At 37.1% G+C, this 24,444-nt stretch overlaps 1 protein-coding gene across 1 annotated transcript in view; it reads right to left on the reverse strand.

The window, feature by feature from the left end:
- Window positions 1–664: 664 nt before the first annotated feature.
- The window catches only part of LOC149228007 (agamous-like MADS-box protein AGL11), a 598,309-nt gene continuing 574,529 nt past the window's right edge, over window positions 665–24,444 (reverse strand). The window contains exons 6-7 of the mRNA XM_089375616.1: window positions 1,013–1,054; window positions 665–907 (exon numbers count right to left, since the gene is read on the reverse strand). Of these exons, the coding sequence (XP_089231742.1) occupies window positions 833–907; window positions 1,013–1,054 (117 nt within the window). The 3' untranslated portion in view covers window positions 665–832. The remainder of the gene's footprint in view (window positions 908–1,012; window positions 1,055–24,444) is intronic.

Genomic DNA, 24,444 nt, shown 5'->3' on the forward strand with positions numbered 1-24,444 from the left:
ATACTAAAATGCCTTCCCAAAAGAGCCACAACCTATAAAAGAGTGGTACGACCTACTTCTCCACCTCCCACGATCTTTGAATGTAATACTCTTGATAAACACTAGAACCCAATGGAAGAACTACGTGATCTTTCTCCCTGATCAACTAGGGTGGATGTGTTTCACCATTGAAACCAATCTCACTCAAGTGTTTCACCCTCTGTACACACAAGCTACAAGAACTCTTCAAATCATTTTGAAAAGATAATTAAAAAAACATCCCAAGAGTGAGCTCCAATCTCTCTTTTATCATTAGAATGCCATGGGTCTATATTGTTAGTCATTTGCTCAATTAAATAAAATAACACCTTTTTAATTTAATTATTCACCTTTATAATTTGGCCTTTTCTCCCTAATAACATTAAACAATTAAATTGATCAATCCTTTCCTTACTATAATTTATAATAATTGAATAAACTATTAATTTGACCCTTAAAATGATCGCTCAAAAGAAAAAGAAAAACATTTAAACATAGATAAAATTAATAATTAAATTCAAAAAATATCTTCTCAAACCAAACAAATTAGTGAAAATAATTTTTTTATGCCATTAAATTTTAAAAATAAAAAAATAAAATACATAAAACATTCAAATTTAAAAATATAGAAATCTACATGAAAAGAATACTAAAAATCCCTACTCAAAATGGGGAAAGGCTAATAATTTCAATAACTATACGATTAAAATGTATAATGCGTGTAAAACCCAAATATACAGACTATAATGAGTGTAAAACCCAAATATACAGACTAAGTGATTTGATGACTTAGGTCAAGTCCACAAGAAATGTGTTAATTAGAAAGTGATGTTGTAGAGCCATGTCCTAGAGTTGAGGTTATTCCCATGATATTTGTCCATTCCTCCAGCTACACAAAAGACAATAAAGTTACAAATGTACAGTGGCATTCTCAAGTTATTAATGTAAAAACATCAACATTCTCAAGTTATTTAAAATGCTAAAATCATCTTACCTTTTGTAGAAGTGCTATATTGTTCATCTTCAAAATGTTTTCCTAACCAGGAAAAAAATAAAAAGCTCGTTAATATGTTAAATTAAATATATAAAGTAATGAACCAAAATAACGTATATTTTAAATTTTGTACACAAAAATAAAATGAAAATGATATATCTATCTATCTATATATATAATATTAATGTTTAATCTTACTCGGATTTATCATCATTATTATATTGATATTATATATATTTTTACGTAAAAATAAGTAATAGTAAAATAAACACTACAGGATTCATTCCAACCATTAACACTACACTTTTAGGTGAATCCATGTGCACCCAACGCATGGCTCACATGAATCTTCAAGGGGGATTCGAACCTGGAACCATCCACTTCACAAAAACTTCATATCACAATGATCACCAATCAAGTTACCCTTAAAGGTCTTTTAAAATATTTTATTATTAACTAAATAAAATACAATTTTACATTGTTTTATAATTTAGTTATTTTTAGATTCTTCTTTAATTTACAAAAAACTTATAATGATTCTCACTTTTTATTATACCATAATTAATTATAAAAAATAATATTTTTATTTTTTTAGTAATTTGTTTTAATAGATAATAATCATTATGAATGTTATCGCTATTTTGAAGAATAATAAAATGAATATGATTTAGCTTGGACCACTCAAGGAATGTGATGCACAACATTTTATTATCTATTGGTCACTTGGGGAGAAGAAGATTTGAGGTGTGAATGTGTTTATGGAATTTTGGGTGGAGCTAGGGTTTCAAATGGGTTTCGAATAATGATAGATGACTGGGTATTGTGGGTGTATGGATTGGGTCTTTAGGGGTTGGACAGGATGGAGGGGCTAAAATTGATAGATTATTCTGGTAGCCTCGATCACATGAATATTTTTTTATTCTGGTGAGAAGTTTTGAAAAGCTAGGGTAGTTTTGAGTCAATGAGGCGGGCCCTTGGAAAAATGTTTGGTTTCTGCAAGAGGTTTATGTTCGGAGGATTACCGATTTTCTGAGTCGGTAAGTGGGGGTTTTAAGTCTGGTTACTCCAAGTTTTTACCTCAAGTTACCTAGGTATTTACCACTCATGATATTGAAGATTCGACGTCTTTCGCATAGAGGGGGGTTTTAACATATTGGAACCCCCTTTCTCTGGTGGGTTAGGTTTTTTCTATTAAGGGGATGAAATCTGGTGGGGTTTCTAGGTTCTAGGATTGGAAACCCTCGGGTTTTTTCTATGGCTGAGGAGGACTTATCTTTTTTGCCTGCTGAAGTGGGCTTCCATTTGTTAAAAATGCTTTATCATTGATGACAAAGGTGATGAAGATGAAGGCAAAAACATAAATGATTGCAAGAAGAATGCAGATCAAATTAAAGAATGGGAAAGGCAAAGATGGAGAAGGTGTAGTGACTTTGAAGCCACTTTTTGTATAACAAATCATTTTAGTAGCTTTCAGAAAGTGCTAAGATGGATAAAGCTATGAAGGATCTTTTTAGTGGTATATAGAAGTTAGAAAAAGACCTCCTGGATCACAAGTTATTACTAGTCAAAGGTGAGAACCCCAAAGTCAAAGTAGCAGAGCTAAGTTTATGAAGGACCAATTTGGATCAAATCAAGTTTGGTAGTGTTTCCAAATGTGGTAGAGATTTTTAGCGGAGAGACTAAATAAAGTTTCGGGTGAATGTGGCTTACAACACAACGATGGAAAACGTTTCTATTGGCCAGTGGTGGAGCACCCCATGACTGCTCATCTCGGCAGGTGTTCCTTAGATGGTTTCAAAGTTGCACACAAGCGGAGGACCCAGGATGATGTAAGCCTGAGAGGAATCTTATTATCCAGTGGAGTTACCACTATACATCTCATCCCGATGGATGTACCCTGGAAGGATCCAAAGTTAAGCGTAAAGGGGAGGATTGAGATGCTGTAGCTCAGGGAAGAGCTAGATAGTCCACACAACAACTGCAAATACTTTTATTGGTGGAGATCAATAGAAGGTGGTCGCTAGAGCCATGTAACCCTAGGAGGTCTTCCTCGAAAGAAATAAAGGTGCACATCGAAATGAAGGCCTGAGATGATGTAGGATTGGGGAACATGGTGCAAGGAGAAGAGTTGAAGTAGTGTAAATGGCAGGGACCATTTAAATTTTAACAAAGAAAATCAACGCAGGACCAAAGGCCTAAGACCCTTGCTCTCTTCGTCTAATAAGATGGGTGGTATTTTTCTATTGGCTCATACATATAGCTTAGAAGGCACAAATGGATGACTATTTCAGTATGAAGTCATTATAGGGGACACATGGCATGCATCTTCGACATTTTCAGGTGGGCGAGGGGGAAAAATTTGAGTTACATGTGTCACCACTCAAATGGAACCATGTGGCATTTGTGATGTAAGCATGACATCATCCTGAAAGGTCGACCTCAGAAGGTTTCAGACAAGTGTAACGAGAAAATACTATGGGTTGACTACATGCTGGGCATATGTGGCAGATAGCACACCTCGACTGGTACATAATTGGTCCAAAAGTGTAGTGGTGGTTCCCATAGGGACACCTCATCTTGGTCCTCAAACCCCAAAAGAAATCAATCAAGCACAAGGGAGGTTTCTATGGGTTGACTAGGCTCCGAGATAAGTGGAAGTACATAGCATAATACATAATAGAGCCAAGAATTAGTTAGGGACAACCCAGGACACGTCACCCTAGAGGCACCACCCTAGAATAAAATTAAAAAGCACAAAGGAGGAGATCCAGGTTGATTTAACTCTGGGACATGGTAGTGCACATAGTGGAGTGTAGGGAAAAACGAGAATCGAGCATGTAGAGAAGGAACTAGACCCATAGGGCACGTAATCTTGGAAGTAGATAAAGTTGGGGGGTTAAAGCACAAGGATCGAGGGCCAAACTTTAAGGCAAAGACGAGGTTTTATCACGACAATATGACCAAAGGTGAGGAGGTGTTTGTTGTATAAAATAAGCCCTTGGGGCCTAAAGTAAAATGGGCTTGAATAGTTCTTCAAATGAATGGATTCGCAGCTTGAATATTTTGTCAAATGGGCCCATAGAGTTATAATTGGGCCTATGTAAAAGCACTTTTTGTCGAGATTTGAAAGGTTTTGCTCTAGAACAAGTTGACAACTAATTTTGGCATTTATGCCAAATATACGTTGCAGTGCTAAAGTTTAAAATAAACAGGCATGAACAATTCAACATAAAAAATAGAGGCATGGACATATCTAAAGACAAATTTGGCCAAAAAGCTAAGTTTGGAGATGCCCTAGGTTTAGAAGGAGCATTGCTAAATCTAGTAGAAAATTATAGAATAATGAAATTAAGAAGTTTAACTCTTATTCTCTTGCAATGACAAATGAACAATGTTTGAAGACTTGGAGAACACATTCAAAAGACTCATCAAAAGTATAATATGAGTCAAAAATAAAGGTTCATGCAAGAAAAGAGTTGAAGATAAATAAAGTACAAAGAACTAAAAATATTAGTCCAAATTCGTTAAAAGAATAATCAAATTTGAAAGATATGTGAAATTGTGTTGGTTGTGAGTATGTGATATGGATTGATGTTGTTTGAGTTTTTTAGTGATCAAAGGTTGCTGAAGGAGGTTTTGGTGAGTGTTTGAAGAGAGAAACTTATGTGTTTTATAAATGGAAGTGGCCTTCATGTTTTGAGTATGAAAATGGTATGAAAGATGAATCATTGAGGTCATGCAAGTTGTGGCTTGCAAGGCAGGGTTTGTAGCTCCTTCCAGTAGTTGCTGGTAAAATTTTATGGGTTGGAGCTCCTTTCAGTGGTATCTAATAAATCAGGGAGTAGTAGCTTCTTGCTAGTTGTAGCCATAGAACTTTGTAACAACAAGTAGTAGCTTTCCTTGCGAAGTAAATTGATGAAAATATTTCAATAATGTGTGTGTTATCATTGTGTTATTTATGTAATTTCTTTCCATGTTCATATAAATTAATTGTTGGAATGTTTATTGGTGTCATAATATCTTGTGCAAGTAAAATAAAGTTGTAAAACTCCTACAATATTGATTCACCCCCCTAGTATTGGCCTAGTTTCTAACAATTGGTATCAGAGCAACTTGGTTACTTCAGATCATTATAACACCTGGAATAAAGATCAAGGACCCTGGAAAACCAGGAAAGAGGATTCACCAACAAGGAACTTATGTTCAATGGAACAAACTATGTGTTTTGGAAAGTAAGGATAGATACCTACATTCAATCACTTGGAGCTGATGTATAGGATGTAGTAGAAGAATAAAATCAAAATCCTCTAGCCTTGATTACTAGAGATCCAAAGATGGAGTTTACATGCAATGCTAAATCTATGAATGCCCTTCATGCTAGCCTACCTGAATCAAAACTTGTCAAAGTTATTGATTTTTCAACAACGAAATCTATTTGGGATAAGATGAGTAGATACTATGAAGGTGGCAACAAGGTAAAGCAAGCTAAACATCAAGGTTTTAGAATGCAATTTGAATCTTTGAAGATGAATTATGATGAAGATATTAAAAAGTATTTCCTAAGAGTTGATGAAGTTGTGAACACTATAAGAGGTCTTGATGAGAAACTAGAAGAACCTGTAGTATTTCGAAAGGTGCTGAGATCCATCCCAGAGAGATTTAATCCAAAGGTTTCAGCCATTGAGGAGATGACATAATTGAAAAATCTTACTTTTGATCAATTACTTGGTACTTCACTACTTATAAGATGGGAATTTATAATGGAAATACTACAACAAAGGAGTCAACCTTAAAATAAGATAAGAAGTCCAAGGAAGAGCATGATGATTTATGTTGTGAATTAGATGAAGAAGAAGCCAAGTTCATGAGGAATCTCAAGAGAGGCTCAAGTAAGTACAAAGGTAAGCTACCTTTTAAATGCTTTAATTTTGGCAAATTTGATCACTATGCTTCCAAGTGTCCCAAGAAGAAGAAGAAGGAATATGACCCAAGAGATAAATTCAGGAAAATTCAAAAGGATAGAAAGAAGGTTAGGAAAATGAGTCTCTATACCCAAGATGCTAGCTCTTATGAAAGTGAAGAATTTCAATCTTCAAATGAGGACATATATGATGAAGGTCCAAAGGAATTTATGTTCATGTCCATACACAATATGGAAATAGAAGCTATTAATTTTGATGGAGAATAAGAAGAAGTTGATTTAGAAGGAGAGCTAGATAGTGCACTTGAAGAGATTTAAAAGTTGAGGAAGAAAAATAAAACCCAGAAAGAGTTGCTAATCAAGGAAAAAGTTGAAGCTGTTGAACCTCTTCTCCTACAAATAGAAGAAGGTAAGAATATTCAAGATACTTTAAATCAACAACTCAATGAGAATAATAAAGCATATGAAAGGCTTGAAAGAGAATTTGTTTTTCTAAGGAAATAATTAGAGAAGGAAAAAACTCAACCGAGCTTAAATCAAAATTTTCTAAAAGGGACATAAAATCTAAATGACCTTCTTGAGGCATAGAGAGTCTCCACTAATAGAACTAATCTTGGATTTGAGGCCGAATCTAGCTCAGTAACAGAGTCAAAAGGGAAAGAAGTCGATTACCTTTGTAGAAGCAACAAAAAGTGATAACAAAACGACAACAAAATAAGGGTCAACACAACAACAAAAAGATAAAGGTAGTACATAGTCAAATATGCAACCAATATATATATATATATATATATATATATATATATATATATATATATATATATATATATATATATATATATATATATATATATATATATATATATATATATATATACATACATACATACATATCTATATATATATATAACAAAAGAAAGGAGCTATTTCACTCAACTAGGAAAGAGCAACATTGGAGAAGAAAATCGAAATAAATAGAGTAAACCCCAACAAAGATTTATAAGTCGATTTTCTCCCAGGTATGATGGAATATTTCCAGGCTATTTTTTTACATGCACTAATTATGGACACAAGGAAATAGATTGCAGGGTGGATTTATCATATAGACAACTCAGGCCAAGAAGAAGAAATTATCAATAAAATTATCAGCAAATTAGACAAAAGATGAGGAGACTCCGGTACAACAATTTATTTGCTACTTTGAACAATATGATTCAATGTTATAACTATCATATTTTGGGCATATAACAATTGATTGCAAACTTGAGAATAAAAGGCTTGATCCAGTTATTGAGAAAATAAGCTAGGATCCCAAGGTTTGGAAATAAAAAGAAATTTCAAATCAATGTAATATTGTTTTATATGTTTAGACTGGAAGCAATCGTTAGTATTTTAATAGTGGCTATTCCACACACATGTTAGGAGACAAAAGTAAGCTTTTGACATGGAAAACATTTGAGAAAGCTAATGTGACCTTTGGAAATAATGCACCTAGTAAGATTGTTGGTAAAGGAGTTGATAGGCTTTCTAATGGAAGAGGTAAAGGCAAGAATGTATTATTTTTTAATGGGTTGAAGCATAATTTACTTAGTGTGTTTCAGATGTGTGAACAAGCTATGATGTTTTGTTCAAAGCTAGGAATTGTCAAATCAAGTTTGCAGGAACTAGACAAGTAGTAGCTAAAGTTGTAAGAACAAACAAAAATGTCTATGTGCTAAAAGAGAAGACAAAGAGGTGTTGCATGTCAAATATTGATGAAAGATGGTTGTGGCATTGGAGAATTGGACATATGAATTTTGATCAGATAGTCGGATTGGGCAAGAATAATTTTGTTAAAGATTTTCCAAAGCTTTCAAAGCCTGAGAATACTTTTTGCAAGTACTAACAGTTGGGAAAACAAGTTCAAGTACCCTTTAAGTCCAAGGAGAGCTCATCATCTAAGTCACTAAAACTAGTACACATGGACTTATGTGTCCCTTCAATAATGCAGAGCTTCAAGAATGATTTCAATAAAATGATGTGGGTTGCATTTATTAGAGAAGAATTAGAAACCTTTGGGAAGTTTAAATACTTTAAAGCCATGGCTAAAAATGAGACTAACTATAAAATCAAGAGCATAAGGTCTAATAATGGAGGTGATTCAAAATATTTTGATTACTTTTGCAAGAAACATGGCATCAAAAGGAAATTCACTATAACAAAGAATCCATAGTAGAATGATGTAGCAATGAGAGCCAAGTGATCTGTACAACAATTAGCCAGAGCCATGATTGGAGAAAGAAATGTTCAACAAATATTTTGGTCTGAAGCCATTCACACAACAATAATGATTCTCAACAAAGCCCACTTCATCCCAAACAATGATAAGACTCCCTATGATATTTGGTATGGCATACCTACAATAGTCAAACATTCAGAATTTTTGGAAGCAAGTGGTACATAAATAGGAATGATTGAAAAGGTTGGTACGTTTGATGCAAGGGTTGATGAAGGTATTTTTCTCAGATATCCTCATAATAAGAAGGGATATCGATGCTACACCAAGAATACAAAGATAATTATTGATTGTATTGTTGTCAAAGTGGATGAGTATATTGAATTTGAAAACAATCAACCAGAAAATATTAGCTCTAATGATCCAGTCAACAATAATAAGAAGTATGATGAGTCGCCTTCTATAGAAATTATGGTGTAGATTTGCATCTTCTCATGAAGTTTTAATCAAAATCACAAGAAACAAACCTACTCTACTATTCTACTGAAGTTAATTCACAATTTAGAACAAAAATTTTAGACATGCAATAAGAAATAACAAACATGCACACAATATTTTTGCTAGGGAAAGAAATTTTCTAAAAACCCTAATGTTTGCTTGCATTAATATGATGAATAGAGATGTATTACAACTGATTTTCTCAACTGAGCATAACCTACAAGTGAATAACCTATCTCTCCGTTCACTTATAAGCTCTAACCTAGACTTAGTCAATTTCTGCCTCTGCTTGAACCCCTCTTTCCTTGTGCAATTCCTTGAGCAATTAGACCCCTATTATTTAGGAATTTCTCCAAAATGGGTTGCAAAATTCTCAAGTTTGATCATCTAACTGCATGCAACACCTGTACACTCAAGACTGGTCTGCAATTGATGTTACACTACCTTGGAATCTCACCATAGTTGGGGAACTCGAATTCTATACATGCACTAGATATTTTGGGCTGATTGATCAATTAAGTAGATGATCACTGAGTTTGATTGAAGTCACACTACACAACTGACCTTCCACAAGTTCCTCCAACGTTTGGAACTAGTTTAACTGAAAACAACTTGAGATAAATGACCTTGATTGCTACAAATTAGCAATCAAACATGCTTAACTGAACTCTAACTCCTCGAAATGAATTTAATAAGTAAAATAGGTGACACAAACCATGTCACACAAGTTAACTGCATCCAAGTTGTTTGTTGATGTGGAAATTCAAATTTTCTCAATTTAATCAAGGAAAAATCAAATTGAGAATTTCTTGCTACCTTTTCAACACTCCTCAACAAGAAAGGGATTATCTACCACCCCTATACTGCACCTATGGAACTCGAACTTCCCTCTTGACAATGCCTTTGTCAACATGTCAACATCTTATTCCTTTTTTGCAATGTATTGTAGCAACATTATCTGCCTTTGGGTGATACCTTTGATTATCACAATAGATCACAATTAGATCCATCATCTGACCAAATAGTCCCATAAGTATTTGTCGCATCCAGATCACCTCGCATGTTGCTTGACTTGCAACCATGTATTCTAATTCTGCCAAGATGAGCGCCATAGATATTTGCTTCCTACTATACTAGGAAAGATCTGTGGACCCAACACTAAAAATTCCACTTGATGTACTCTTTTAGTCTAATGGACTCCCCGCCCATTCTGCATTTGTGAAGCCACATATTTTCACTCCCTTTGTCTATATGTAACTGTTGATGGTGCTGGACCTACCAACATGTTAGGGGATCTCCCCAGTAAGAAGTCCCAACTAGACCTCAAACCGTTTGGAGTAGGAGTCCTAACAGTCGGTAGTACGGTATTGCCTTGACTGTAGTTGCACGCAAAGGTAAGTAAGATGTCCTTGTTAGATTCAAGGTGATGACCTTGCAGCAAGTCAAGGAAGGTGCATGAATGGTTCTAACACATGGAAGCGGGGAGGAATGCGCCCCTTAGAAGCCTGTAATAGCACACAACTTGAAAGGGAACACACGAGTTGAAAGACATCACGAGATGGAAAGCAGGATAACTGACGATCCAAAGTGATAGATTATACCAGCAACACGCTTCGATAAGATTCATATAAACACATACAGAATAGTCCATACATACATGTGTAAATTATAGCTACATACATCTTTAGAATAACTAGGATAGTCGAACTACAATAACAATATATGCGTGAAACGTGTTGGCTATGTTATATTAAGAGAGTGAAAGATCCAATCATACATACAACCATGAAAACCACTAGCCCTGATAGAATAATATTACAGTCACTTCCACCTGCTCCTCTAAAGAAATGTATTAGCTCTGCACTGTGGAGAATCCAAGGCTCGTTACAATACACTCTAGTCTTTCTCTAAGTTATACCTATCAGAAGCTTGGATCCTAAAAGCCTGTAAAATGAGTTATGAGGTTCTATATATAGAAAAGGGTGGGGTGACCCTTAGCATTCCCCTTTGTGACTCTTCAACTACCCTCATGACTCTTCAACTTACACATGACTGTTTACATTCTACTACTGACACACGGTCTTTCACTTTAAAACATATTTACAATACAATCTACACATGTACCCATGTGAGAAAAAAATGGACTTGAGTAAGCCATACAAGACATCGCTAAGACTCAGATAGTTGTGGGAAGACTAACTCGTTGACATCCCCTCGATGAACGATGATGGTGAACTGACGCTAATATTGGTAGTATGTTATGGTGTCCGTGTAATTTGTGGTGACATCCTTCTGAAAGAAAACTCTTGCCTCTATTGCATCTGGGTACACTGACTTGGAACATTTGTCATCCAACTCATTAGATAGCATGCGCATCATGGTCTTGAGTGCATCTAGAATAACAACATACTGATGTATAGTGTCTGTGCTCATTTGCAAGTCTGCGCTGGTGGCTATGCACATCAAATGATTGAAGTACATGTCCAACTCCAGTTGGACTTGGTTCTTTGCTTTCGTATCAGTGTGTGCCAATGGATGGGATCGCAAGCTCTTGAACACTTGTGCATGTGAATCTTGTAAGTTGGTGATGAGCTGGGGGATTTCCTCATAGTTCCGGATCTGACTTTGGATGTGTGCCTTCAACTCCACTGCCTTTGGCTTCATCATCTTTAGCAAGTGCAACGTGGATTCCTTGTACCTCATTATCCCTATCTTCATGTGATCGAAAACAATGTGTATGTCTGACAAGATGCATGCTCTCCCAACACAACACTACTGCCAACTGTTCAGATGGACAACTGACTTATGCATAGTGATGAACTTGAAGTACAACTTCCACACGACTGTCTCGAGAGACGATACTTCATCCAATATCGCTTTCTTCAACTCTACTTTGGTGGATGCTATAGCTTTCTCTTCTCCCTACTTGGCCGCTTGTAACTCCTTCGCCATGTGCTCGTTCTCAGCTATCAAGAATCTTACACTTGAGCTGGTGGCTTTGGCATATGCCAATGCAGTTGGATGTTTGTGCACATCAGACATGATCACTCATTCTAGAAACTACGAAGGAGACACATAGACATCCAGAGTGGGCACTCTGCGCGACTTCACAACTCTATGTTGTGACTCGTTAAAGGAGATGTTGTGCACATCCGCTTTCAAATTGTCCTCAAGGATTTCAGTGTCTCCTTGATTGCTTGGGACTTGCTCTGCTTCTAGATCTAGTGAAGCCATTGGGGTGGCCTCTTGGTTCTTAGGCATGAGGTCAATGTCCTGATCTAGCTCGGGCTAAGCCACATCCATGTCCATATGTTCCAACATTTTTCCAATCTCCTGAGAAAAGTCCTACTCCTACGACTGCTCACCCTATTTGCTATCTGCCAGCTGTTTGGATGAATCAATGACCTGTACCAGCACAATTTCATTAATGTGTGCATGTTGCACCTTGTGCTGTTCCTATTCCTGCTACACTTCCTTCCCTCTTCTGTGCATCTCTTATTCTTCCCTTAGTTTTTTCTTGAACTCCTGCAAATCCTTTTCCGCCTCCTTCAGCTTTTGCTTCTTCATCTATCTTTACGCAATCCTTCTATCGTGATGTCACCTCTTTGCCTCAATCTCCAAAGCTACTCTTAACATGAGTTGATCTTCTTTGAACTTGCAGCTTTTCTCTGCCTCTATGTTGTTGGAAACCTTCCTCTTGCCTTTGTCAAGCACAGGTTTGCTCCCCTCTGTTGGTGTTTATGTTGCTTCTATATGAGATGTTACTACCTTCTGCACTACTAACCACTCTACAGCCATTCTGACCAATTCATTGAGCCTTGAGAAGTTATAGCAATATCTCCATGGGTCTTCCTTAGGCCAATGACACACCCCGTGGATCCAAGGATGATACACTCTCATACAGTGGTCTTACACTAAGCGATGCAAGTCATATGGATTGAAACTTCTAGTGCCAAAGGTGAATCTCTTGAATTTCTCTACCTCGACCTCAGCATGCTTGAGATTCTAGATCTCATACAACTGGATCCACAAAGGAAGAGTAGGCCAATGTGCCTTCTTCTTCTTGTGCAATCTTGCTAACAACCTTGTCGAGATGTGGTGTGCAACCTCTTGCATGAACAACTTATCCATGGAAAACTTTGGTAAAGCATGCAGAGCCTTCTCCATGCTATACATCTGGATGAAGGTGCCAAGGGGTGAGGCATACTAATCTACTATGTTAACCAATGCCTCCATCGCTACATGTGACATGCAAGGTGGATCCTATTCAAATATCATCTTGTACACCAGGGTGACGAAGTGGTCTAATAGATCTATTATAACTCCACTGAAGTTGCACTCGAATAACAATTTACAATAGGTGTGCACAGAAATTTCTAAAGATGTCCATGCCCAACCCAAGCTAGGGAACTGCTAACGAGCCCAAATTGAATCAAGAATGTAAGCAGACATGAAAAGATTTGCTTTTTGACCCTTGGGCAGATGTCGGGCATCTGTTACTTGTCCCTTCAGATGGAGAGCCAACATGTCAGACCAATTGAAAGGTCTTCCTTCATTCGCCAACTAATCCAATACAATCACCAAACTCTGTGGGAAGGTCTTTGTACTCTCTTGGTTGTCTAAGAAACATGTGAAGATGACCAAGAGTTGATAAGACTTTCGTAGTATCCTTGTCTTGTAAACTTCGTTGGGTGTTGCCCTGAACTTAGATGGTTCTTTCACCCAGCTCTTCAAGATGTCTCTTGAGTTTGCACTATTGTTGGGCCTGGTGAAGGGTGCATCCATTGTGATCATCGACTGTGGCAAGTGACACATCACCTGAAAGTCCTTTACCCTAAAGGTAGCAAGTTCCGTTCCACTAACACTACTCAACACCATTGTCTCTGGATTAGTGTGCAAGACAATCTAGGGGATCATGTCTGCGCATGGAAACACATGATACCTGGATGTGGCCGAATACAAGCCAGATTTGTGTATGTTGACATACACTTTGCAGTCCTCCATATTCTCCTCAAAGGTTCCTGAGAAGATGTCATTGATGTCCTTCCATTTGATCTTGATATACTTGTCTATGAACAACTTAGTGTCTTCATAGATGGGCAAGCTCATAGACACTTGCTCGACCATATCTCCAGTTGCGCTCTCAATGGTGTCCTTTGAACTTGCTCTCTTGGAAGCCGTTGAACCTATACTGTTGAGAGACTATTGAGCACCTATGATACCTGGAGACAAAGAAACACTCATGGAAAACACACTATCAGTTGAAAACCAAAAGCAACTTAAGGATGACATGCAACACACCTAGGTGACTCACTGGAAGGTTTGCACCATTTTCACTAGGAGGCTGGGAGACTGACTTCAAGAACTATGCAGAACATAGTCTAGATTATCAGTGAGCAGACTAACTGCTGAAACTACGTAGAGCACAGTCCAGCTTGGCCTACTGAGGACTGAAACTACATAATGCACAATTTCAGATAGCATGAATGAAAACCATGAAATTTGCATTGTGCAATTTAGGGGGCCAACTGAGGCACTAGCACTTAGAATTGTGCAGAGAAAGTTTGGGAGGCTAGTGGGAGGCAAGCTTTGTGCAATTTCTGGGAGAAAGGCAAGGCCTTCCATCCCAGAAATGCACAGTGCAAGCCGGGCAAGGCAGGGTCTGGGCTAAGGCAATTCAGACACGCTGACAGGCGACTGAAAATAGTAAGGACTGAATGTATGTGTGAAACTAGGTGCAGACATGAGTGAATGAATATGCATGCAATCAGTGAGTGCAGGATTCAGTAAAATAGGAAAAACAATGAAGTGTGTGAAACAAGTCGCCGCAACGATGACTGTCAGTGCAAAAACAGTGTCATGCATGCGACAATGATGAGATGCGATGGAAAACTTGAAATAATGCTTCTACAAGCTAACATGCATTAAAATGACAGCAGGTGTTCAATAAAACCAAGCAAACAACACCCACACAAAATGAAATACAAAAAGCGACCAAAAAAGCAGCAAAATACATGAAAAGCGAACTTACCCGAAAAAATCTAAGCTGAGTATGCCAAATGTTCCTAGATGCGATGGGAATTCTAGAGCTCCAAGATCAAAGTGGAGAATGAACTCTGAAGTGTTGAATAATTTTTTTTAACAAAATTGAGTCTTATGACGCGCATACCACAAATCTAGGAAAAGGTGACACTTGCCGGGAGGTTTCTAAAATGGATTTTTCATGTAACCTCCGGTTTCTAAAACTAGATCCATAAAATACAGGGATGCTTTTTGCTTTTTGCCTTTTTCTTTTCCAGGAAAAAGATGCCCATGCATGAAAAGCAAGATTTCTCAGTCCTAAAGGGAACCGATCAACTTAGGAGCACATTCAATAGACAGTAATCCTCTAGATGACTTCTGCATAGTTTCTGGGTTGAGTGGCTCTGGCTACCCCTTAGGCTCTGCGCAATTTCTGGAATGAAGCCAAGGAAACTAGCCAAAACTGCACAATTTATGATAGCAAGCCCAATGATGGGTTGCTCTGCGCAATTTTCAGGGGGAAGGAAGTCTGCTTGATCTACGCATTTCTGGAGAGAAGCATGTTGCCTTGATGCTCTGCAAAATTATGGAGAGCAAGGCTGGTTGCCCACCAATTCTGCACAATTTCCCAAGTGAGCAAAAGAGCCAGTTGGGGACCAAGTCACGGGATGTCAACTTGCGGGTGAAAGGAAAACAAGTTAGGGAACACAAGTTGATAAGTCAAGAAACTCAACTGAAAGCATATGTACTTGGGCAGTGCAAGACATGTTGCTAAGGATTGTTGATAGGGAGGCTCCAAAATGAATCTAAGGCAAACTTTTGGAGGATGGTTGTAGCCACTACAACAGTACCATAGTCCAAACTGGGTAGTGCCTCTAAGGTACCGTAAAATAGGCTTTACTTCCTTCCAAAATAATTTGGTTGGCCTAACCATAGCTTGGACCAACTAGTTGACTGCATAGCACATATCTAGTCGTGTGTTCACAATGCATGTTTTAACCCCGTACAGAAATTTCCTACATATGAATTCTAAAACAAAAAAAATAAACAAAGGCGAGAGAATAACACATAAAAAAAATATACACAGAGATTTTCACCCGGATCCTAAGACCGAGACTACCAAATTGATTTTTCATTATGTTCCTTTCAATGTTACAATACATATATATACATGTCGAAGCATCCATAAACCCCAATCCATTAACCTTGGATTAGAACATAACTATAGTTCCCTTGACTAGATCTACAAAATACCGTGGACCAAAAACCATCGCGCCCAAAACCATGTGCGAAAACCATGCACAAAACTACCTAATATAGGGTCCAATTTTTTTTTCCCGAGGCGATGCCCTAGACCCAGTACAGGAGGCCCCCCTCAAAACCCCATTACAGGGGGGGGCTGCCGCCCCGCTGTACTAGTTGAGGGCTAGTTGTGGAAAAAATATAACACAACCCAACATACAATATACATCACTGAACCCGCTAGCTGCCAAGAAATGGTAGCATCCACTTCCTCAATTGAAGTGGCATATTCTTGAGGTCTTCTTTCTTGTCTTTTTGAGTGGAAACTTTGAGGCATAGTGCCCGAATACATGACGATGGGAAGCATTTAATTTTGGATAATCTTTCTTCTTTCCCCCTTGGTTGGATTATAATTTTGTTTGAGGTTTCTTCCCTTTTCCATTCTTTCCCTTTCCAACCAATGAAAAGTTTTATTCATCCTCGCCCTTGGATGAAGTTCCATCTCTGGTTTTTCACCTTATTTCTTCCTATACCAAATTAGACCATAAGAGTTCCCAATTTAGTAATTTCTCCCTCCTATTCACCGAATCTTTGTAGCTATGCCAGCTCTTGGGAAGGCCTAGAATGGATAGGCTTACCAAATCATCATCTGAAATAGTAACACCAAATCCTACAATCTCATCATGAACTTGTGTGAACTTGCTCAGATACTGTGGGATAGTGTCATTCTTCTGCATATTTATATTTCAAAGTTTGTCCTTGAGCGCTAGCTTCTTGTGGTCACTACTATTCTGGAACAGATTTTTCAGTTCCTGTCACATTTCATAAGGAGTTTCTTTCCCATGGATATTGGTGACAATTTGGTCTCGTAATCCCTCCAATATTAATCTCCTCACCTTTACTACATCTTTCTTCCACTGAGCATGGTTCTAGGCATCAAATTCTGGTGGTTTTGCAACATCTCTCTTGATGTATTCTAGCAAATTATTGTCATCTAATACCATCTCCATGTGATGAAATTAGAGGTACCTTCCAAGGAATACTCTAGCCTGAGTCTGTTCAAGGTCATATTCTCATCTCTAAAGAGATCCTGCTACACTGAATTGCAAATTCGAACCTCCTGAGAAATAACTTCAAAATTCCTACTCTAATGTGAATCCTTCTCTGATACCCTGTAGAAAGTATGGTGTAGATTTGCAACTGCTCATGAAGTTTTAATCAAAATCATAAGACACAAACCTACTCTATTGTTTTGTGGAAGTTAATTCACAATTTAGAATAAAAATTTCAAACATGCAATAAGAAATAATACACATGCACACATTATTTTTCCTAGGGAAAGAAATATGATAAAAACCCCAATGCCTACTTGCATTAATCTGATGAATATATATGTATTACAATTTCTTTACTCAATATAATACAACCTACAAGTGAATAACCTATCTCTCTGCTCACTTAAAGATCTGACCTAGACTTAGTCAATTTCTACCTCTGCTTGAGCCACTATTTCCTTGCACAATTCTTGAGAAATTAGGCCCCTATTATTTAGGAATTTCTCCAAAATGGATTACACAATTCCCAAGGTTGATCATCTAACTACATGTAACACCTATACACTCAAGACTAGTCTACAACTAATATTACACTGCCTTGGAATCTCCACCACAACTGGGGAAATCAAATTCTCTGCATGCACTAGCTATTTTGGGTTGATTAATCAGTTAACTAGATGATCACTAAGTTTGACTGAAGTCCCACTACACAACTGACCTTCCACTAGTTCCTCCAATAATTGGAACTAGTTTAACTAAAAACAACTTGAGATAACTGACCTTGATTGTTACAAATTAGAAATCAAATATGCTTAACTGAACTCTAACTCCAACTCAAATTTACTATGTAAACTGGGTGACACAAGCCATGTCACACAAGTTAACTACATCCAAGTTGTAAGAAGAGCTTCGGCGTAAATCACATATTGAAAGATCTTTGTCAACGCATTTCGAACCAGCAAGTGTGGCTCATTGTCAGGACAAGTTGAAGAAACAGATCCAGCTTTGCATGATAAATAGTCTGAGCAGGGCCTCCAATAACTATCTAGATCAATGGCTAGCTATCTACATCCAAGTTGTCTATTGATGTGGAAATTCAAATTTTTTCAATTTAATCAAGGCAAAACCAAATTGAGAATTTCTTGCTGCATTTTTCAACACCTTCAGATGAAGACAATCATGAGCCCCCCAAATCTCAAGCCAACGATCTTTCAAGGTATGTCCGAAAACACCACCCAACTAATAAAATTGTTGGTTATTTAAACACAAGTGCGCAGACTAGAAGGAAGCTACTAAATCCACCTACTCAAGCATATATAGCTCTGTTATTGATGATGGAGCCAGATGATGTTGCACAAGCCAACCAAGATTATAATTGGTTAAAATCTATGAATGAAGAATGTGACCAGATTGAGAAAAATTAGACATGGGATATTGTTCCTATACCAGTAAACAAAAGTGTAATTGGCACAAAGTGCGTCTTCAGGAATAAGTTAAATGAGCGTGGAAAAGTGGTAAGAATCAAGGCAGGATTAGTGTGTAAAGGTTATGCACAAATTGAAGTCTTGGAGTTTGATGAAATCTTTGCTCTTGTTGTTCAATTGTAGGCTATTAGAATGCTTTTTGGATTTTCTTGTTTCAAGAAATTCAAGATATATCAAATGAACTTCAAATCTATTTTTCTAAATGGAGAATTGTTGGAATAAGTTTACATAGAGCATCCAAATGGTTTTAAACTATTAGACCAACTTGATTATGTTTGCAAGCTAAAGAAGGCCTTGTATCGTCTCAAGCAAGTCCCAAGAGATTGATATTCAAAGTTGTATAGTTACTTGCTCAAGTGTGATTTCAAAAGAGGCACATCTAACAATAATTTATATGTTAAATCTAATGATGGAAAATTATTAGTGGTGGTTGTCTATGTTGATGATATTATTTTTTCCAGTGATTTAGATCAACTAACATGCCAGTTTGCAGCTAATATGAAGGCCAAGTTTGAGATGTCTATGCTTGGAGAACTCTCTTATTTCCTTGGTTTACAGATTACATAGTCTTCTAAAGGAATTTTTATCTCACAAAGCAAGTATCTCAAGGAAGTTTTGAAGAAATTTGGCATGGAGGAATGTTCTTTGGTAAGCACTCCAATGGTTATAGGTTGCAAGCTCAGCAAGACTGATGAATCACTAGAAGTGGACCATAATTTATACAAATCTATTATTGGAAACCTATTATATTTGATAGCCTCAAGACTATACATTATGCAAGCAGTTGGTATTGTTGGAAGATTTCAAGAAACCCCCAGACAAAGCCATCTTCTAGCAACCAAGAGGATTCTCAGATATCTCAAAGCCACAATGGACTATGGACTTTGGTACCTAAGAGGTAAATAATTTTCATTAATTTTTTATATTGATGTTGATTGGGAAGGTGATGTAGATGATCAAAAGAGCACTAGTGGTGGTGCTTTATTTCTTGGAGAATGTCTAGTTTCATGGTTGAGCAAGAAGCAAGCTTCAATCTCTCTATCTATTGCTAAAGAAGAATACATAACAACAACTTCTTGTTGCACTCAACTCTTATGGATGAAGCAAACTTTGAAATATGTACAAGTGTTCTATGATCAACCCATTCCTATTATCTGTGACAATACAAGTGCCATCAACATGTCAAAGAATCCTATTTTTCACTCAAAGACAATGAATATTCCAATAAAGTACCACTTCTTGATATATCAAGTTGCAAATCAAATTGCCAAGTTGGAGTGTGTACTTACTAAAGAGTAGGTAGCTAATATCTTCACCAAACCTCTCCCAAGATATTCATTTGAATATTTAAGGCAGAGAATAGGAGTAGTTCCTTTGCCTCCTTCCATTAGATCTTCCCCAAGAAGAAGAGAAGCAACCAACAAACACTTCAGCATATCAAGATGAAGCTACTAGGTCCACAAGATCAACAAAATAGGGTGAGATTCTTGACAGGGGGAGCAACGTTGCAGGGGGGGCACATTAGTTTCTTTTCCATTAATGTCAAATGGAGAGAAGTATTGGTCATAAAAAAACCAGGAACTTAAACAAAAGAAAAGGGGAGAGGTAACATCACAAAAGAAGAAGTACATCAAAGCAGTTATACAACAGAAGAGGAGTGCATCATTGAAGGAGAAACATTCTAAGTCAACATCCAAAGGAGGAGAATAAAAAGGAGAAATAAGTACTACACCTTCAATTTGCTTTTATTTTTTATGATGTTGATTTTGTTTGATCATGACATTTCCATCAATGCAAAAGGGGGAGAATGTTATAAATATGTTGTCATTGATGGCAAATGTGATGAATATGAAGGAAAAAGAAGAAATGGTTGCAAGAAGAATGAATATCAACTCAAAGAATGGTAAAGGAAAAGATGGAGAAGGTGCAGTATTTTGAAGCCATTTTTTGTATAGCATATCATTTCAATAGCTTTTGGAAAGTGCTAATATTGATAGAGATTTGAAAGAGCTTTCCAGTTGTATATAGAAGTTAGAAAAAGGCATGTTGGATCACAAGTTATTACCAGTCAAATATGAGAACCCCCAAAATTAAATTAGTAGAGCTAAGTTGACGAATGACCAATTTGGATCAAATTAAGTTTAGTAGTGTTATCAAACGTGGCAGAATTTTTTTGCAGAGCAACTAAATAAATTTCCAAGAAAATGTGGCTTACAATGCAGTGGTGGACAATGTTTTCTATTGGCTAGTGGTGGAGCCGCCAATGAAAGCTCATCTAGAAATATGTTCCTCAGATGGTTTCAAAGTTACACACAAGGGGAGTACCCAGGATGACTTAATCCTAGGATGACGCAAGCTCAAGAGGAGCCTCATTGGCCAACAGAGGTCCCACTATACATCTCATCTCGACAAATGTAACTCATAAGGATTGAAATTTAAATGTAAAGGTGAGGCCCAAGATGACATAGCTTCGGGTGGAGGTGGATAGTCCACACAAAGGAAAAAAAGGATTTCATTGGTGGAGTTCAACAACAGGTGGTCCCTAGAGCCATGTCATCCTAGGAGGTCTTCCCTGAAATAAACAAAGGTGCACACTGAAGTGAAGTCCTGAGATGACGTAAGCCTAGGGAACGTGGTCCAAGGAGAAGCATTGCAGTAGTATAAATGGCCAGGACCCTTTAAATTTTAAGAAAAAAATTAACACAAAACCGAAGGCCCGAGACCATTTCTCTTTCCATACAAGAATATGGGTGGTATTTTTCTATTGGCTTGTATAGACAACTTGGAAGGCATAGGAGGATGGTGATGTCAACATGATGTAAGTACAAGGGACACGTGGCATGCATTTTTTAAATTTTCAAGTGTTTGAAGGGGACAAATATAAGTGACATGTGTCACCACTAAGATGGTACCACGTGGAACTGATGATGTGAGAATGACATCAATGTGGAAGATTGACCTCAAAAGGTTTCAAGCGAGCATAGAAAGCGAAGCCTCCAGGCTAGCTAGGCGTCAGAAAACACACCCTGGATGGTATGTGATTGGTCCAAAAGTGCAACAATGGTTCCAACCTAAACACCTCATCTCGATCCTTGGACCCCAGAAGAAATTAAGCGAGCACAAAGGAGGTTTCTCTAGGCTAACTAGGCTTTAGGACAGGTGGAAGTGCACAACAAAATACAAAACACAGCCAAGAACCAATCAGAGAGAGCCTACGAAACGTCACCTTGGAGGCACCTCCCTAAAAGGAAATGAAAAATTGCAAAGGAGGAACTCCGGGATGATTCAGTTCCGACACACTATAGCACACACAATGGAGTGTAGGGACAAATGAGAATAAAGCATGTAGAGAAGGAACCAGACCCACAAGAAACATAATCCTGAAAGTAAATAAATCTTAGGGGATAAAGCACAAGGACCGAGGGCCAAACTTTAAGGCAAAGATGAGGTTTTGTTGCATCGTTTTGACCAAAGGCAAGGATTCATTTTCTATATAAAATAATCCATTAGGGCCTAAAGTAAAACAGGGCCCATGCATATATATATATATATATATATATATATATATATATATAGATATAGATATATATATATGTATGTATGTATGTATGTATATATATATATATATATACACATACATACATACATATAGATACATATATATATATATATATATATATATATATATATATATATATATATATATATATATATATATATATATATATATATGGATATGGAAGTGTTGTGGTGTGATAGTGCTATGAGCACATGAATGAACAAATTGGAAGCTTGAATATTTTTTCAAATGGGCTAAAGCACTTTTGGCTGAGATTTGAAAGGTTTTGGATTAGAAAGAGTCGGAAACAAGAATAATGACATAGAAATCTCTGGAGACAAATTTGGCCAAAATGCTAAGTTAGATTTAGAAGGAACACTGCTAAATCCTGCAAAAATTCTACAGTAATGCAATTAAGCAGCTTAACTCTAATTCTCTTACAATGACAAGTCAACAATGTTGTAAGACTTGAAGAACACATATAGAAGACATGATGGAAGCACAAGATGAGTCAAAAATAAATATTCATGCAAGTAAATATTTGAAGATAACTAAACTATAAAGAACTAAAATTATTGGTCCAAATTATTTAAAGCACAATCAAATTTGGAAGATGTGTGCAATTGTGTCGGTTGTAAGTATGTGAGATGGATTGATGTTGATGGTGTTTTTCAGTGATCAAAGATTGTCGAAGGAGGTTTTATGGTGGTTTTGGTGAGTGTTTGAAGGGAGAAACTTATGTGTTTTGTAAAAGGAAGTGACCTTCATGATTTGAGTATGAAAATGGTATGAAAGATGAATCATTGAGGTCAGGAAAGTTGTAGCTTGCAAGGAAGGGGTTGTACATCCTTCTAGTAGTTGTTGGTAAAAGTTAGGGGTTGGAGATCCTTTAAGTTGTGGTTGATAAATCAGGTAGTAGTAGCTTCCTACTAGTTGTAGCTAGAGAACTTTGTAACAACAAGTAGTAGCTTTCCTTTTGAAGTAAATTGAAGAAAATATTTGAAGAATTTGTGTGTTCTCATTATGTTATTTCTTGTCATACTCATATAAAATTAATTATTGAAATGTTTATTGGTGTCCTAATATCTTGTGCAAGTAAAAGAAAGTTGTAAAATTCCTACAATACTAATTCAACCCCCCTCTTTGTATTGACCCGGTGTCTAACACTATTCACAGTCTCAGATCAAGTTTCGACATATGAAATGGTGGTAGATGTTTTTCAGCCTCCCACAAGTAGTTTTCTGAGATCTTTTTTGGTAGAAGGAGAAGGTGGTGAAAATGGGCATGAAGTTTGTGGTGATAAAATCAAGGAAGGTGGTGGAGAATGAAGTATCTCATACAAATACTAAAATTCCATCCTGTTCATGGAAAAATATAAAGAAAAAAAATGTACTGAAGTGTGTCAAAAACCCAACTACTTACAATCTCGACCTGGGGTATGATGTGGAAATGGAGCAAGCAAAATTCATAGCGAAGAAGGCCCTAATCAGAAGAGGAAAAAGGGGAAAATTTAACATCAAGACTTTGTAGGAGTAGCTTCTAGCAACGATATTCCCAATGGTAAATAAGCCTCCCAAAATTTCAACTCTTACAAAAGGCTAGATTCAAATCAATTTCAGCTCTCATGAGGAGGCAGTTCAAATTGAAAAATCCATTTTGTCCATCGATTCGACCCCTATAATGTTCAAATTCTGGACCCCGCTCTTCAATATAAGACGAGAGCGGCTTGATGTGATTCTCACATGGGTTAGATATCCTGGTCTACCCTCTCACATGTGGAATGAGAAGAGTTTTCGAGATCTTGGAGATAATATCACGACCTTCTTGGACATAGATTAGTCATTCCAACAGAATAAGAACATGTCTCTGCCCATAATTCTTATCAGCTTGGATTTGTGTAAGGGTCTCCATGAATTCATAAACATTGATAGAGAAGTTGAGAGAATCCAAGTTCTTGATTATGAAGGAGTACTATTTCAGAGTAATAGATGTCACAAATATGGTCACATTGTTAGTGATTGCAATCTCTCCTTTAAAAGGGGTTGGTTAAGGGGAAGAATAGGAAAACATTGAAGATGGATCCTCAATCTGAACCAGGGGTAAATTTAATGGATGGTGATGTGGTCCCAGAGGAAGGGGAAAAATTGATGGCGGACCCATTTGGCCCTAGTCAGATGGATGTTGAATTACGGTCTCAAGGTTCTCTTGCTATTGGTGCACATTCTGCTTAGCACACTGATGGTATTCCTTCTTTGGACCCTCATTCTCTAGGTTTTCCTTCATCCCTTCCTAACATAATTATGAATGAAAAATATTTTTTGAGTTTGGGAAATGATTGGATTCTTTCTTCTGGGGGTCTAGGGTCTAATGTAATGCGTACACCTTCTAGGGTTGTTTCTTCCCAGGTCCTTTTCCATGTACCCTCCCTGTCTTTGAT

The sequence above is a fragment of the Pinus tabuliformis genome, chromosome J (genome assembly GCF_031772625.1).
Source record: "Pinus tabuliformis cultivar Carrire ecotype Pingquan chromosome J, CPIR1, whole genome shotgun sequence".
NCBI classification, from domain to species: Eukaryota; Viridiplantae; Streptophyta; class Pinopsida; order Pinales; family Pinaceae; genus Pinus; species Pinus tabuliformis.